At 39.6% G+C, this 18,560-nt stretch overlaps 1 protein-coding gene across 3 annotated transcripts in view; it reads right to left on the reverse strand.

Moving 5' to 3' along the window:
• Window positions 1-18,560, reverse strand: part of MAPK14 (mitogen-activated protein kinase 14) — a 72,334-nt gene that overhangs the window by 35,782 nt on the left and 17,992 nt on the right. For all 3 annotated transcript variants that reach the window (XM_082662930.1, XM_082662929.1, XM_082662931.1), the window contains exons 2-3: window positions 15,028-15,157; window positions 7,840-7,898 (exon numbers count right to left, since the gene is read on the reverse strand). In XM_082662930.1, coding sequence (XP_082519056.1) covers window positions 7,840-7,898; window positions 15,028-15,157 — 189 coding nt within the window. The remainder of the gene's footprint in view (window positions 1-7,839; window positions 7,899-15,027; window positions 15,158-18,560) is intronic.

Here is an 18,560-nt window from a genome sequence, read left to right on the forward strand (position 1 = left end):
TCTCCCAGACTGCTTCTCTTTCTGTATTACCAATCTTGAGCACTCAACTTATTTTCAAGGAAGAAGAATATTTCTGTAAGTCCAAACAACTGGGCTGGGAATTTCTTTCAGTGATAGAGGAAAGCATTATTTCCAAGCACATAATGCCTCTTAGCTAAATTATGAAAACAAATCTCCTCCGCCACCAAAAAAAAAAAATTCATAATTTACCAAAACACAATTTTTATCCAAGTACAAAAGAAAAATCAACGGTTATCTACTCCTTTAACAGTCTCCATTCCACACAAATCTCCTTTTTTGTATACTTTATACATTTCCTTCATTTCTTTGACTATCTGGAATATATTTCGACCTCTACACCCAATCCTTATTTATCTGCTTCTTCAGATACAGTTATTACTTTCTTTAGAGGCTTTCCTCCACTAAGTTTCTCTCACATTCTGAGATCACTTAATACCCTGTATGTTGCTTTGACACTGCAAATTTGACTTGGTCCTTTAAGTCGTTTTAGGTAAGCATTTATGCTTCATCTCATTAATGAGACCACATGCAACTGAAGGCCTTTAGTTTTGACATCTTACATACAACCTATCACAGCATTTACCCAATGAGAAGGGTTAGCAAACTTTCAAATAATAGAGCTCTGGATCAAGAAAAATGTGACTAGAAATAGACTTAGAGCCAAAAAGACCTAAGATGTGTACAATTTTTTTTTTTTTTGTGGTACACGGGTCTCTCACTGTTGTGGCCTCTCCTGCTGCGGAGCACAGGCTCTGGATGTGCAGGCTCAGCGGCCATGGCTCACGGGCCTAGCCGCTCCGCGGCATGTGGGATCTTCCCGGACCGGGGCACGAGGCCGTGTCCCCTGCATCGGCAGGTGGACTCTCAACCACTGCGCCACCAGGGAAGCCCAATGTGTACAATATTATATGTGGTATTATACAATTCAGTTCATCACTCAACTTCTGAGAATTTCTAACTACTAAAGACTCAACAAGGGGGCTTCCCTGGTGGCGCAGTGGTTAAGAATCTGCCTGCCAATGCAGGGCACATGGGTTCGATCCCTGGTCCGGGAAGATCCCACGTGCTGTGGAGCAACTAAGCCCATGTGCCACAACTACTGAGTCTGCGCTCTAGAGCCTGAGAGCCACAACTACTGAGCCTGCGTGCCACAACTACTGAAGCCCGCGAGCCTAGAGCCCATGCTCTGCAACAAGAGAAGCCACCACAATGAGAAGCCCACACACCACAATGAAGAGCAGCTCCTGCTCTCTGCAACTAGAGAAAAGAAAGCCCACACGCAGCAACGAAGACCCAACACAGCCAAATAAAGAAGACTCAACAAGGAAGAAAATAAACTCCCTGCTCTAACAGAGCTTACAAGCTACAGGGAGAAGACAGACAACAATAAATATATGATGATAAAATTTGCTAAGAAGAAAGTAGAGTAAGGAGTAGACCCTGACAGTGGGGGTAGTATTTCAGCTATGGTGGAGAGGGAAAAAAAAGCTTCTGATGAAATGACCTTTCGGTAGGGTCTTGAAGGAAATGAAGGAATCAGTCATGTGGATATGTGGGGAGAGTGTTCCAGGCCAACATTAGAAACCAGTACAAAGGTTCTACTGGGAATGTGGATGTCTGTATTCAAGGAAGAATAAAGAGGCCAGAGTGGCTGGAATGGAGAGAGTGAGTGGGAAAAGTATTGATGAGGTCAGAGAGTGAACAGTAATAAAAATCATGTAGGATCTTCCAGAACCTATCACACTGTATTTTGTTTGGTCATTTAAGTTGTTCTTCTCTCCAATTAAAGAGTCTCAATCTATCATCAGGGACCATGTTTATATAATTTGTTATATTCCCCAGAGACTAGTACTATGCTTAACACAGGATGGGTATTTAAATATTTATGAATTAAATCAGGTTAAAATATAAATCTAGAAACTTCCTTTACCTATTTGGTACATTCAGCAGCTTTTACACTGATAAAAAAGGCTACACTTAGTGGCTGAACAATCATTTTTAGTTAGTGGATGGCTAAATAAGCTAGGTGATTATCTGCCCATTGGCTTTCACTAAAACAATGGCTGCTGACTGACCCTGTTGTAGGTCTTCTTCTAGATCACGGCAGAATCTAAAACCCCACTTCCACATCCCTCTTCAAGAACCAAGCAAAGATAAGGAACTTGGGTATAAGAAACCTGGAATGGGAAGTTATAAAATAAGGGGGAAAATGGCAATTCAGCTTTCCTGAAATTTGAGGAAGTTGTTTGCACTGAGTCCAAAAACTCTTCATTGTCTACTAAGATTGATCAGAGAACCACTACAGTTAAGAAAAGGCAATGTTGTAGTAGCATGAAGTTGCAGCTTACTCTAGGGTTAGGTTCTAATACTGGCTATTTCAAGATTTTGGATTCCTATTGGTAACTAAATATTTGCAGCATGCATATGGCACATATATGCCACCTCCTGACAAATATTACCATCAAGAAGCAAAGAGACAGCCTAACCGGCTCTTTGGTGGGGTTGGTGGCGGACTCTGGGAGGGCTCACGCCAAGGAGTGCTTCCCACGACTTCTGCTGCCAGTGACCTTGTCCCCCCGGTGAGCTGCGGCCACCCCACGCCTCTGCAGGAAACCCTCCAACACTAGCAGGAGTATGGATTACGTCAAAGCAGTCAATGATGGAGCTGCCTAGTGGGTTCCTGCTTCACTAAGCTCTACATCTTGGTGTGTGTGTGAGGACCTGACTGTATCGTTAAGGATCTACTTTCCCGGGACTTCCCTGGTGGCACAGTGGTTTAAGAATCTGCCTGCTGGTGCAGGGGACATGGGTTTGATCCCTGGTCCAGGAGGATCCCACATGCCACATGCAGAGCAACTGGGGCCATTCACCACAACTACTGAGCCTGCGTTCTAGAGCCCACGAGCCACAACTACTGAGCCCTCATGCCACAACTACTGAAGCCCGCAGGCCTAGAGCTCAAGCTCTGAAACAAGAGAAGCCACCACAATGAGAAGCGCGCTCACCGCAATGAAGAGTAGCCCCCATTCGCCACAACTAGAGAAAGCCCTCGCGCAGCAATGAAGACCCAACACAGACAAAAATTTAACAAAATAAAAAAAAGAAGCAAACAGAAATGTCCAAATGATATCCAATCACTAAAAAGATCTAGATATATCTTATAAAATTTTGCCAACTGTACAACCACATCATATCGCAGTCTAGAACAACTTGGTACTGTATTCTCATCTTTTAACTCCATATTTTCCAAACACCAGCTCTGTTATATTCAGTAACTGCACATTGTTTCTAATGATCAAAACTCACTACCTATTATTCCTTTCTCAAAAGTATAGTCTTACTAATGAATTATGTAGGATGCCTATTAACTAAGAAATTTAAAATTCAGTAAAAGCTTGAATTGTATGATAAATGGAAAGTGCTAACTGAAATATAAAGGCACAAATACACATAACACATGATTAAAAGCCAACTATAACTATGAAAAGTAATTAGAGATTTTGTTAATTAGCACAGAAAATTAATGTTCAAAATTACTGTTTGGGGCTTCCCTGGTGGTGCAGTGGTTAAGAACATGGGTTCGAGCCCTGGTCCGGGAAGATCCCACATGCCGCGGAGCAACTAAGCCTGTGCGCCACAACTGCTGAGCCTGCGCTCTAGAGCCTGCGTGCCACCACTACTGAGCCCATGTGCCACAACTACTGAAGCCCATGCACCTAGAGCCCGTGCTCTGTAACAAAAGAAGCCACCACAATGAGAAGCCTGTGCACTGCAATGAAGAGTAGCCCCTGCTCGCCACAACTAGAGAAAGCCTACACACAGCAACAAAGACCCAACACAAACAAAAATTTAAAAAAATAAATTAAAAGAAGCAAACAACCCCCCCCCAAAAAAGAATAAATAAATATTTTAAACAAAAACAAAAAACAAAATTACTGTTTGCTCTAAACCTGGCAGCCTGTAGAACCACTCTAGTCTTCAGTTTGTTTGATTTGGCCAGAACAGTGGGTCTTTGTCTGTTTATTTTGTTTTAATGTAAATTTGAATGCGTTTAGGAAGTGCAGGTATTCTGTATAGCACTGAGCCTAGTTTATGTTATTTGTATGGCCCTAAAGGTATTTAAATTTGCACAACCTGTAATTGTAGGTGAAGATGTTTGATCTCTTATGCAAATTCTGAAATGACTTTGGAAAACACTGAAATAACCATAGTCCTGGACAAGTACTAATTTTTTCTCAGTGATACATAAATCATAAAAAAGTAAACAATGAAACATTTTTCCAAAAGGTATCCTTAGGTTCATCATTCTATTTTCAGAGATTCTCTGGGATTGAAAACACTTCAGAAGTGAACCATCCCAATTTTCATCATTTTACACGGAAGTTAACTGGGACCCAGAGAGGAAAAGTGACTCGTCCAAGGTCTTACAGTCAACGGATAACTTGGTTACAAAAGTGTTGTTTTTGTTTTTTTAAATTTACTTATTTTATTTATTTATTATTTTTTGGCTGTGTTGGGTCTTCGTTGCTGCACGCGGGCTTTCTCTAGCTGTGGTGAGCTGGGGCTACTCTTCGTTGTGGTACGCGGGTGTCTCATTGCAGTGGCATCTCTTGTTGCGGAGCACAGGCTCTAGGCACGCAGGCTTCAGTAGTTGTGGCTTGTGGGCTCTAGAGCGCAGGCTCAGTAGTTGTGGCACATGGGCTTCGTTGCTCTGTGACATGTGGGGTCTTCCCGGACCAGGGCTCGAACCCGTGTCCCCTGCATTGGCAGGCAGATTCTTAACCACTGTGCCACCAGGGAAGCCCCTACAAAAGTGTTTTGAATTTATTTCCCCTAACAAGATTTTTATTTCATCAAGGGAAAGACTAGTGTTTCTGATTATCCTGAGCCTTGTTCTAACACTCTGCTCAGCAAGTATTCAACAAGTAGTACTAAGATTTGCTCCCAAACGGTGAACTAAGTTCTTATTTATAAACAATCAAAACCTAAATTACACAATGTTGTATGTCAGTTATATCTCAGTAAAGCTGGAAATAAATAAGCAAATAGAACCCAGCTACAGTTACACAGAAAGAATAGATTCCTGCTCAGTAGCCATGGTATCTGTTGAATGAATGAATGAAGAAATAAATGCAATTTCAGTTCAGTGGGTATGCTTGTAAGTCAGTGAGCCTTCAAATGGATAAAGGAGCCAACAGGCACCACAATGGATAAAACTTAACCTCCCAAAGACACTAGCCTTAAATAAGGTCTTTGACATAGGAAAAACAGGCTCATAATCCAGTTCCATATGCCTGATTAAGGCAAAATACAGCATTAGCCTAGGTCAGCGAATTATCAATTCCTTTCTTAAAAAAAAAAAAAAAAATCAATCCTCGTCACACCTGAAATTTTGGGCTACAGCTCAATCCTGATTCAAATGTTTTCTAAAGTAATTCACAAACATATTACTTCAGCATTTTTTCCACATTTAGACAGAATATCAAAACCCATCATTCTTAGGGCAGTGAAAATACACTGTATGATATTATAATGATATGTCATTATATATTTGTCTAAATCCATAAACTTTTCAACACTAAGAGTGAATCCTATGATAAACTATGGACTTTGGGTAATTATGATGTGTCAATATAGGTCCATTCTTGGTGAAAAATATACCATTCTGGTGATAATGAGGGAAGCTATGCATGTACAGGGGCAGGAGGGTAAGCAGGAAACCTCTGCACCTTCCCCTCAATTTTGTTGTAAACCTAAAGCTACTTTAAAAAAAAAAATCCTCAAAAAAGTAAAAATTAATGAATTAATGTTAAAGAAAAAAAAACATCATGGCAATATTCTCTTTTCCAAACATGGCCTACAGCAGAGCTCAACAACTTGCAACACACATGCTTCTGCCTGGGGCATCCAGTAGGGAGGCTTTAGAAGCCTCCACATTCTAGAGACACGCAGGGCTCAGGAAGCACAGCTGTTCTTAGTTACTGCCTTTTTTTTCCCCTTTGCTTGAAGGAAGTTCAAAGTTTTTTCTTAAACTTTCATTAGCAGGATCAAGGTTAAAGTGGGTGGGAGTTCTTGCACTTAGACTAGATTCTCCTTCTTTCATCTTCGACTCACAGTCATATCATGTTCCAACTAAGTTCAAGTGGTGGGAGATTTTTTTGCTACCTTCCTCTTTCTCTTTCCATTTAATATTCCACATTTCTTTTTAATTTTTTTTTCCCCTTTCATTAGGCAGAACACACAATCTCAAACATCTCCTCCACTCCCTCCCACTTGTTCTTTGGGAAATGAGCAAATGGTGCTTGCACTTGGCCTAGGATAAGGGTAGAAGAAACTGAGCCCAGGAGAAGGGTGGGGTTAAGTTCAGCACCGGGGACAGTGGAGAGTAGAGGTTAAGGAAGAGAGGCCAAGATCTGCAATTTTATTTGGATTTTCACAATAGTCCTCCTGTCCACTTAGGAACGCCAAAATTTCACCAGGACAAAATGTATAACCCTAAATTTAAGGTGTTCCTTCTCTCTTATGGTATAGTATACTTGTGAATTGGGGATGGGAGGTTATGTTAATTCAGATATTGGGAAAGCTACAGTAGAGCACTCACACATACACAACACCTGCACAACATCCACAACACTTGCTGGAATCTATCTTGTACTCATACAGGTGCAACCTGGGCAGGTGAGGGCATTACTGCCCCATGGGGCAACACTTGACAATGGAGTCAGAAGCCAGTGGGTAAATGCTCCCATCTGAGGTGCATTCTACACAACTTTTGGAAAACTGAAGACCCTGGCAGTTTTCAGCCCAGTTGCACAAAATGGTGACTGACTTAATAACATATCCTCGTAGCAACTTTCTCTTCCTCTCTGTTTCCTTTTCCCTAGCCCTCAACTACTGGTTCCTGAGAATCTCAGGCCCTCTTTCTAGGGGGGGGTTCCCCAGGCTAAAACAATAGAGATGGTCACAAAACTGGGAGAATCAGCTTTCTAAACACATGAGGCTCACCATTTGTCCCAGTACAGAAATTCAATACTTTAAAGATCAGCATGCATTTCCCACACACAAGCAGGATAAAAGAAATGGAAGAATCTATATGGAACCAGGACTCCACTACATTTCTTTCTTTTTTTTTTTTTTTAAATAATTTTATTTATTTTTGGCTGCGCTGGGTCTTCGTTGCTGCATGGGCTTTCTCTAGTTGTGGCGAGCGGGGGCTACTCTTTATTGCGGTGCATGGGCTTCTCATTGCAGCGGCTTCTCTTGTTGCGGAGCATGGGCTCTAGGCAGACGGGCTTCAGTAGTTATGGCACACAGGCTCAGTAGTTGTGGCTCACGGGCTCTAGAGCGCAAGCTCAGTAGTTGTGGCACACGGGCTGAGCTGCTCCGTGGCATGTGGGATCTTCCCAGACCAGGGCTCGAACCCATATCCCCTGCATTGGCAGGCGGATTCTTAACCACTGTGCCACCAGGGAAGCCCACCACTACATTTCTTGATATAAACATGTCCCTTTGAAAGCTGGGACAGACAATTTGAGAATAAAAATCATGGTCAAAACTCCCTATACTCTTCTCCATGGAACTGTTGCCAGGACCCACCACTGTGTCTCCAAATAGGGCACAATGTGCCTGAGATGATGAAAATACGAACTTATACCCCCCAAAATATACATTTTCTGTATCCATTCCCCATTCCGCAGAAGAGCTGGATGACAGGAATAAAGAATCTAAGTCTGATAGTGCTAAGTGGTTCAGGATTAGAAATGGGCTGCTAATCTTTAACCTCTAGTGGAGGAAGGCAAACACAGAGGATTTACTCACACATCATTGAATTCCTCCAGAGACCTTGCAGGTGTGAAAACATCCAACAGACCAATCACCTATAAGAAAACATAAAAATCAAACAGTAAATAAATACTGAACTTATCCATCAGGTCTTAGTCATTTTTTTTTTTTTTTTGTGGTACGCGGGCCTCTCACTGCTGTGGCCTCTCCCGTTGCGGAGCACAGACTCCAGACGCGCAGACTCAGTGGCCATGGCTCACGGGCCCAGCCGCTCCGCGGCATGTGGGATCTCCCCGGACCGGGGCACGAACCCGCGTTCCCTGCATCGGCAGGCGGACTCTCAACCACTGAGCCACCAGGGAAGCCCAGGTCTTAGTCATTTTAATAGGAACTAATTCCAAATCCTGCTCTCAGTTCAATAACATTACATTATCATATACTTAATAACTCCAACTTATTTTTTACCCAAATTATGCTTTTGTTTTTTACTTGTTAAATGTCACTTTTCATAATAACTCATTTTACTACTAAAATCTTCATGTCTTTAGAATTTGGTCACATATAACCATTAGCTTATCAGGAAGCAAAAAGATTTAGGACTCTTGACCTTACACATGCACTGATAGTCTAATGATTAACAAACAGAAAAAAGTCATACTTCTACAGCTGTTGTTACAGTATCATTTTTCTTTTTAAAATATATTATTATTCAATAAAAATTACTACATAGTCTTCAAAACTGACATTTTTAAAGCCCCAATATATCTTCTCAGTATATTCTTGGTATTATTCTTATAATATTCTTAATATTAAGATTATTAATCACTATCAGGTATTTAGATCAGACTATAAAAATGAAAAAAAAAGCTATCTTTATACAAGGGTAAAGCAAAGAGCTACTTAATACTCAGTAATCCATGGTCTTTGAGCAGTTTTTCTGGTTATGACTTTACACTGATTAATTTAACATCCCCCCCTTCCCCAGTTCCTCCTAAAATCCAGACCACTCATTTCCACAAAGCTAGGCACTAAGAAGGCAAACAAGACATATAATTCATGTGCAATATGTTCAGCAAGATTTAAGGGAAACTGGAAATGGAAAAAACAAAAGCTAAATGGGCTTCATGAAAACTGATCCATGACCGTGGACTCAGTAAAATATACCAACACTCAAAATATTATCATGAAAAAGAGCACTTTTTTTTTGCAGTACATGGGCCTCTCACTGCTTGTGGCCTCCCCTGCCGCGGAGCACAGGCTCTGGACGCACAGGCTCAGCAGCCATGGCTCACGGGCCCAGCCGCTCCGTGGCATGTGGGATCCTCCCGGACCGGGGCACGAACCCACGTCCCCTGCATTGGCAGGCAGACTCTCAACCACTGCACCACCAGGAAAGCCCAAAAGAGCACTTTTAATTAGAATGTTACACCACTCATTCAAATATCAACTTTTGGCTTCCTTGGTGCCACAGTGGTTAAGAATCCACCTGCCAACACAGGGGACATGAGTTCGAGCCCTGGTCCAGGAAGATCCCACATGCCTTGGAGCAACTAAGCCCGTGCGCCACAACTACTGAGCCCGTGTGCCACAACTACTGAAGCCCACACGCCTAGAGCCTGTGCTCCACAACAAAGAGTAGCCCCCACTCGCCGCAACTAGAGAAAGCCCGCATGCAGCAACAAAGACCCAACTCAGCCATAAATAAATAAATAAATTTATAAGACAAAAAAAAAAAAAAAACCCAAAAAACCCCCACACAAATATCAACTTCTAAAAGCAATTTCAGGGCTTCCCTGGTGGCGCAGTGGTTGAGAGTCCGCCTGCCGATGCAGAGGACACGGGTTCGTGCCCCGGTCTGGGAGGATCCCGCATGCCGCAGAGCGGCTGGGCCCGTGAGCCATGGCCGCTGAGCCTGAGCGTCCAGAGCCTGTCCTCCGCAACGGGAGAGGCCACAACAGTGGGAGGGAAACAAACTAAAAAAAGACCTTGGAATTCAAGAAGAATAGCTTTTCAAGTCTTTGCATCTTATTGCAAAGGAAAGGTACAGTTATCCATCATCTCCTTATCCAGGCAACCGTACACAAGAAAACGAAAATTACCTCTAATTGTACTACTGGTTATAACTATCATTAACATTTTGAGATACTTTCTTTGATTTTTCTGATGTACATAAATTAAATCAGGGTTATACTATGCATACAGTTTTATATCCTGCCTTGTCACTTAACAAATAATGACTCTTCTCATGTCCTCAAATGTTTTTCAATAATATGTTCTACCATTTGTATACACCATAATAAAACCAAGTTCCTATCTTTGGACATTTAAGGAACACTGCAAGTATATGTGCATATGTGTGCATGCGTGCATATATACATCTTGTATTTTCTTCCAGAGAATAAATTTCAAGAAATAGAATTACAAGATCAAAGGACATCAATATGCTTAAGGATCTTAACATTGTCAAACTGTCCTCCATAAAGATGAGGCCAACTTATATCCCCACCAATAGTGTTATCTATGACCTTATAATAGCTCTGAATAGTGCTTTAAATTAAGTCAAATCATTTTCTTTTTCCTTTCCCATCTAAATCATAATTGTTCTCCTTGAGTTTGATACAGTCCTGGCTTAAGACCTCTGGTCTTTTTAAAAATTAATTAATTAATTAATTTTTGGCTGCATTGGGTCCTCACTGCTGTGCAGACTTTCTCTAGTTGCAGTGAGTGGGGGCTACTCTTTGTTGCGGTGCGCGGGCTTCTCATTGCAGTGACCTCTCTTGTTGCGAAGCATGGGCTCTAGGCACACGGGCTTCAGTAGTTGTGGCACGTGGGCTCAGCAGTTGTGGCGCACGGGCTTAGCTGCTCCGTGGCATGTGGGATCTTCCTGGACCAGGGCTCGAACCAGTGTCCCCTGCATTGGCAGGCGGATTCTTAACCACTGCGCCACCAGGGAAGTCCCAACCTCTGGTCTTTTGATTACTACCCCCTATACCCTCTTGTACTTCTGATAGCTGAGAGCTAGAAGCCAATTTTATTCACCTGCTCCAATATTTTCTAATCACTGATTCTTGTTATTTGAGATGCCCCATCTTCTCAACAAGAAAACTTAAAAACAATTTACATTGTTTTACATTATTTGAATTGTGGCTTTGAAAATATCCTCAGATCAAAATAAAATTAAACTACTAGAGATCCAATTTACACAGGATTATTCATGCAAGGGTTATCTCAAACACACTAAAGTGAAACAAGTCCAAGCATTTTAAATAAAAACTCCCATTTCAATCTGAAAACACAATAGGTATTTAGAATCAAACAGCTGTAAATATGAACCCCCAATCAATCTGTGACTTCTTAGACCCAGGAGCTTCTTTCTTTTACATTCCAATAACCCCAAAACATGGGATGTTGCCGGGCACACAGCAGTTCAATTAATATTTGTTACATAAATAAAAGTATCTTCTCTGAGCCTCATTTTCCTCAGATGAAAGACACGTGTATACCATTGCTTATTTTCATAGTATTTTGGGGAAGATTATGTAGACTGACCTGCTGTGGATTACCAAAATAAATCGTGACCAGAAACTTCAGAGTTTTATAATGAATTGTAAAATACAAATCACAGAAACAAACTATTTGAAGCAGCTACTTCCAGTAACAAAACATGACATATAAAGCTAAATTCAATTATTCAAATGATTAAAAAGTATGGCTGCAAGAAGCACAATGACTAATTTGGAAAAAAATAATAGAACAAAGCATATTAGCAAATACTCTATCAAGTTTTAATTTCCTTAAAAGGGACACATTTTATGACATTAAAGCCACTCATGTTACATCAAAGTATTTTTAATTTTTTGTGGGCTTTTACAAATATCCCTTCTCTATTAATCCTATTTATGGAGTATTAATCATAAGGAAAATACTGTAAAACAAAAGTTTCCCAGCATTAAAATAGATTTGGGGAACATTCCATAATCGATTCATTTCTCATTTCTTAAATGGAAATTTATTTTTAATTTGTCATATTTTAGCCTATTTCCTTACTCCTTCTGCCATTATGATTTCAGACGCTTTAGAAAGTAACCCAGGAATTAAATATTTAGAAAAGGCGGTTATAGTATAAATAATCAGCAAATATCTCTGATGACTGTCCTACAATGACAAACAGAAGTAATATATCTTTATTAAATTGGTACACACTCACAAAACACTTTAAGTCAGTAACCAGTCAAAGACAATATTTAATGTATTTAACACAAGCACACCAAAACAACCACTTGTTCTATCATGGTAAGATTAACTCTAAGGCTCCCAAATAAAATTTATGAAAGGAGTCCCTTAATCATTAAAAGTTTTTTTTAATGTATAGCTCTCCAGGCCCTTAACTGTACAGTACCTACTCAGACAGCAAAAGGATGCAGCTAGCCAGTTGCTTCCTTTTAATCTTTCCTTAGACCAGGTGTCAATGAGATCAAGGTCAAAAATTCAGTCAGGAATGGGCCAGGTAAATTTGTTCAGAGAGTAACATCCCCTAGCTCCTATAACCCATATGAAAATTACATATCTGTCATTCATTATCACTAATAAAATAAAGAAAATGAACTACGGATTGTAAGTCAGAGGCATTTTTGTGTAAAAGATCACATATGCATTCTGGCACCTAAAAATTCTATTTGCTACCAATCCTTACTTAAGTTTTTCACGAGTTTTGAGTTGCTGCTGCTGCTGTCTTTGGAGTCAAGGCAGCTAGCTAAAAGTTAGACAGTGGCCCAAAACAGTCATTAAAGAGAAAGAAAGAAAGAGAGGAAGAGAAGATAAAGGAGAGGAATTCCTCTTAAAATCCTCGATTAAACTTCCTTGGAAGTCTTGGTTCTTCACCTGGTAAAAATACTTTTACACTGTACATACCTAAAAAGCGTTTGTAGAATAGACTGAAATTCCGGAATTTTTCTACATTTAGTCAAAGTCTTTTGGCCCCTTCCCAGTCCCTCTTCAAACATTTGCCAACAGAATGGAGAACTATGAACATTCAGCCATCTGCCTCCTTTTGTTCAAACAACAAATCACCATCTAAATACAGGTGACCCTCTACATCGATACAGTGAAAACCTAAACATTTTAATATAAAAAAGACTGCTATTAAGCAAACTGCTTATAAAACAATTTAGATAAATTAAAATCCTGTTTTCCTAATACGGTCAGTCCTCTTTAAAGTCGCATAGCCTTTCCTAAATTAAAACAATTGTATCCCATCACTGTGGCCTCTTCACGTCTACAAATACAGAATGGCTCAAATACAACCAGCCCAATATCATGTAAGACATATTTCAAAGTATCTCATTACGGAAAATTAAAATATAGCATACTAAATAAGGTTGTTGCAATGATCACTAGAAAAGCCAAGGCATGGATTCAGATAACCCAAAATAATTTTTGCCCTAAACACTGGCTTAAATTGACTATGAAATAAAGCAGAACAATAAATTACAGTGCTGGTAATCTTCTACAGTAGATGTTCTTAAATTAGCACAGACAACATCAGTGGGATCCTGGGGCCTCCTGGAGGTGCTTTGGGGTTCCATAAATGCTTGGCTTGCATTCCATTTTCAAAGTATTCTTAAAAAGCTATGACAGTATCTTTGTCACATTTATTAACGTGTAATGAAAAACAGCATACACACTCAACTGTGTTAAAAGCCAAATGTAAACCCATCAGTTAAGTTGCCAGACCACCTTGATTTTATGCAGACTTCGGAATAAAGATTCTCCTGTCAGCTTTCTCCACATATCTCAACTTCTTATAAACATGTCACTGATTAGGAAGGCTGCAGCTCTGCACTGAACTTTTTAAACACTCAAGTTTGCACATGGATGCTCATATAAAAATTATACCTAGGAATGGAGATAATCTGTGGAAAACAGGACGTTCTCAATAGGATGCAATTAAAACATGAAAATAAATAAGCTGCAGCTGTGATTACAACAGCTTAAATTCCAAATTTAAGTCACAATGTTCTCAATTTAGAAGAAATTTGTACTTTGTGAAACAAATGTATTTTAATACATTTTTTTCTCACTATGCAGAAAAAAAGTTCAATTACTGAAACAGAAAAATATCTGAATAGCCAAGTAATAAACTGAAAAATTGAATTTTTTTTCTACACAGTAACCACCAATAGGGTCAAATAGTTCTAAAATCTCTATGGCCATTGTTTCTACAATGCTACAAATTTTACAGTTCCTTTCATACAGCAATCTAACTTGATTTTGAAACTCAGGAAAATAAGTGTGCTCAGTCAATTGTTTTTTCACTTTCAGTTAATATTCCAACTGCATCCATTTATTTATGCTATTAGGATTTTTAAGCACTCCTTTGCAGGACAGCATTGCTCTCAAATGTCCAAACTTATAGACAAGAAAATGTTATATTTAACTTAAACAATGTCTTTGTCACATTTGTTAAAATCCCTGAATCTAGAAAAGCTGTCTTTTAAAAATTAAAAGAAAAAATTATAATATTAAATTATTCAGAAAATAATACCCATCTCTGATAGGACATTCAGTGAACCTAAGGCACTCTTCCTCAAACTTCTCCACTGAAGAAACCCATAACAACACAAAATACCATGGATTCCCATATTCTGATAATATAGTCTTAAGTAAACCAAGTAGAGAATACGAAACTTCTTTGTAATATTTTCTGTTAAAAATCCTTGTGAGTTGTGTTTTATCTCACAATATTCTTTTATTTATTTATTTATTTTCAGTACGCGGGCCTCTCACTGTTGTGGCCTCTCTCGTTGCGGAGCACAGGCTCTGGACGCGCAGGCTCAGCGGCCATGGCTCACGGGCCCAGCCGCTCCGCGACACATGGGATCTTCCCAGACCGGGGCATGAACCCGTGTCCCCTGCATCGGCAGGTGGACTCTCAACCACTGCGCCACCAGGGAAGCCCACAATATTCATTTTTATTAAAAAAAATTTTATATGCTTTCCCTCTAAAAATCTTTAAGTAAAACTGAAACTCCAGGAAGATGCACCGATTTCATCCCAAGGCTTTGAGTATCTACCTGACACAATGCAGTGGTCACTAACACCCCAGTACAAGGACGGTCCAAAGTTTGATGTACTCTAATGCATTTCCATTCGCAGTAATTAAAACACAATTTTTTCCAGTCTATTAAACAGCAGAATTTATCCTGCCTTGAATTATTAACTTACATTTTCATGTTTCATATGTTTAAGTAACCGCAGTTCTCTGTAGGTCCTTTTGGCATGAATAATGGACTGAAATGGTCTGGATAGCTTCTTCACTGCAACACGTAACCCAGTTTTTGTGTCAAAAGCAGCACTAAGGGAAAAAAAAAACATAAAAAGCTCATCATTAAATGTTCTCTAAATATATTAAAATCAGTATTTATAAGGCTATTTCATTTCCAAATTAAATGGGTCTCTAACAAATTTTAAAAGTATAAAGATAAAAATTAAAATGACATATAATCCTACTATCCAAAGTAATCTATTAATTATTTTTGGTGTTTCCTTCTTGTCTTTTTTTCTATGCATCTAAATCAAGGATCAGCAAACTTTTTCCGTGAAGGGCCGTGTAGTAAGTATTTTAGACTTTGTGAGGCTTAGGGTCTCTGTCTCAACTACTCAACTCTGTGCTTGGAACTGGAATGCAGCAGATAGTAAATTTTTAAATGAATGTAGCTATGTCCCAATAACACAAAAGAAGCAGCCACTTGATCTAGATGAGCCAACAGATTGGTACACAAAGAGCTGGATTCTGTCTTCTTGGCCTAGGCCTCAGTGTCACCTTGCCACCAAATGCTGCCTGATCAGAGGCCTTGGAAACCACCATGTTTTCAGGACAATGAGTTGGCAAAAAAATTTCTTGAGCACCTACAAAGTATTTGTCACTTTCTAGAAGCTGAGATACAGTCGGGAATAAGTCAACATATCCCTGACCTCAGGGGATGGGGGGAGAGGGGAAGAGCAGAATAATAAAATAAATTTCACACAGTGATGAATGCTATGAATAAGTAAAATAGAATAACGGGATAAAGAGCGACAGAAAGCTGGTGGAGTTATGCTACATTAGCTAGGATGTCTGAGGAAGTACATTTGAGCTGAAGGAAGTGAATGATAAGAAAGTAGCAACCATGTAAAGATATAGTGGAAAAGAGCCTCAAGCAGAAGAAAAAATAATATTATTAACATTTAGTGAGTCTTTATTATCATTCCCCAGTTGACAGATAAGGAAACTGAAGCACAAGAGAGTATAAATAACTTGCCCACAGTCACAAAGCTAAAGAGTGACAGTGCAGGAAGTCTGGATCCAGAGCTCACACTATTAACTATTTTCCTATGCTGCCTCTCAGAAAAGCAAGTGCAAACAAAGGAAAAATAAAACAGAGGTAGAAAAAATATGGTATGCTGGAGTGACAGAAGAAACGAGGAGCAAAGGGAGCGAGGAAAAGAATGAGGTTAGAGATACAGGCAGAGGCCAGATCATACAGGACATCTACAGCAAGAAATGATGTGTATTCTAATTATTTTTAGAGACTGTTTGGGTTAATTCTATCATGTCTCATCCTCCTGTTTATCTCCAGTCTCTAATGGGTACATCCAAGGCTTTCGGATCACCTATTCTCACCAAAACCTCTTTCCCATATGACTCTGGCTCCACAAGTTCCCCTCCCTTTGCTCCCAAATCCTTACCTTATGTCCTTGCTCTTCAACTCCCAATTTGTAATAAACTCCTGTAAATCTTCACTTCTGAACTTTCCCCCATCTCCTTGCTTTAATTGAAACCAGGCTGTACCTTGAAGACACTACTTCTCTTATAGCTATGCCATTAGAGTGGATTCTCACTCTCATATCCCACGTACCTCACGACTAGCAGGTGGCGTAGATGTCCTCCTTGCCAACTGTTTCCACTTCCAGACCATAACTTTCCCTTTGATTTACACAAGCTCCTGCTCACGAACATCTCTCCCTCTGTTGCTGTTATCCACTGACCTGGAATTTTCCATCTTAAAGTCCTATCTTGAAGTCTCTCGCCCCTCCCAACTTCTGTCATCATTCCTGGCAACTTCAGCATCCAGGTGGAGGGCACGTCCAATTTCCTGGCCTCCTGTGTGACCCATCCTCTTCAGCTCTTCACCTCAGAGTCTGCCTGCCTACCCGCAGGCTGAGTATTTTCCCCTCTCCTCTGCTGGGAAGCCTGTTGGGGCCTCTTGGAGCAAGGAATGCCATCGGGTTTCTAGCTGACATGCCTGCAACTGAGTGTGCAAGTTCAATTCAGTGGAGAAGAAAGAAGACGCCCACTTGAGCCACCTGTCCAAGTCATTCTCCGCGCTAGCTTTCCAGTAGTAAAGTACATATTTTTATCTCTATTTGACTCCTGTATCTATTAAGCAAAAGGCAAGCTAGGATTAATCAGTACCCTACAGACCCCAATAATCACAATTTATTATTATATGTTTATTTACCACCCAGCAGAGTGGTTAAATAAGGACTGGGGCTTTGGTATTAGGCTCTGGATTTTAATTCCAGTTCTGCCAGTTAGTAGTTATATAACCTTGAGGAGGTTAATTAAATCCTCTCGGCCTCATATATAAAATGAGGATAACGTTTATATCTAATCTGTCCGATGTTTGTTAGGATTAAATGTGATAATTTTTGCAGTAGGTTTAGCAAAGGGCCTGGCCATGGTAAAGCTCAAATATTAGACATAATAATATCTCGTTTTCCACTCATCATAAGCACCTTGAGGGCAGGAAGAGTCTTCTGTTTTATTCAGTACTGTATTCCATAGGACTTAGCTTAATGCCTGGCACGTGGCCCATTCTCAATAACTGCTTTACAAAAGTATAAAATGAAGTATGAAAGAAAAACTTCAACTTTATCATTTGGCCCTCAATTCTTATAAATTCAATAGCATCCAACAAAAAACTGATATTAATGTTAAAAACTTACATGTGTGTTGAGTGTTTATTATTGTTAGGCATTGGTTTTAATCTTTACATGAATGAACATCTTTATCACAACTTTATAAGAAGACATTATTATTATTCCCATTTTACAGATGAGAGAACTGAGGCACCGAGAGGTTAACTAATGTGCCCACACAGACAGAAAATGGCAGAGCTGGGATTCAAATCCAAGTGATGTGTTTCAAACATGAACTCTTTAACCATAACAGAAAAGCAAGTTCAACCTAGCCACCAGTTCAGTCCATTTTAAATATATTCTAATCGTATGGACTCTGTTTCTTTTCTAAAATGCGTCCCACTATAATTAATTGCATTTCATAAGGAAAGTTTTTCCTGTGATCTTACATTGAACTCAGGATAATATTAATGAAAAGTATTTCATAAGAAATAACTTTCACTCAACATACATTACTTTATCAAGGGGGAGTTTTTAATCCCTAAAGTTATACTATGACTCTAAAACATTATAAAGGAGTCAATGATGTAATAACTCACAAATACCAAAATATCACTTCCTAAGCATTTACTGAAAAATCTCCTTCATGAGATTCTTTGTGGATACAAAAGAAACATTAAACATAGTACCTGATATCAAAGAATTTAACCATCTAACTGGGATGATGAAACATACATGAAAGCAAAGAATGCCCAATAATACAGTGCAACTATTACACTTTTTAAAAAGTTGGGTTCAAAAATATGTAAGTTGGGTTTAAAAATATAAAAATATATAAGTTGGGTTCAAAATACATA

Source organism: Grampus griseus, assembly GCF_964374135.1.
Source record: "Grampus griseus genome assembly, chromosome: 10".
Classification (NCBI taxonomy): domain Eukaryota; kingdom Metazoa; phylum Chordata; class Mammalia; order Artiodactyla; family Delphinidae; genus Grampus; species Grampus griseus.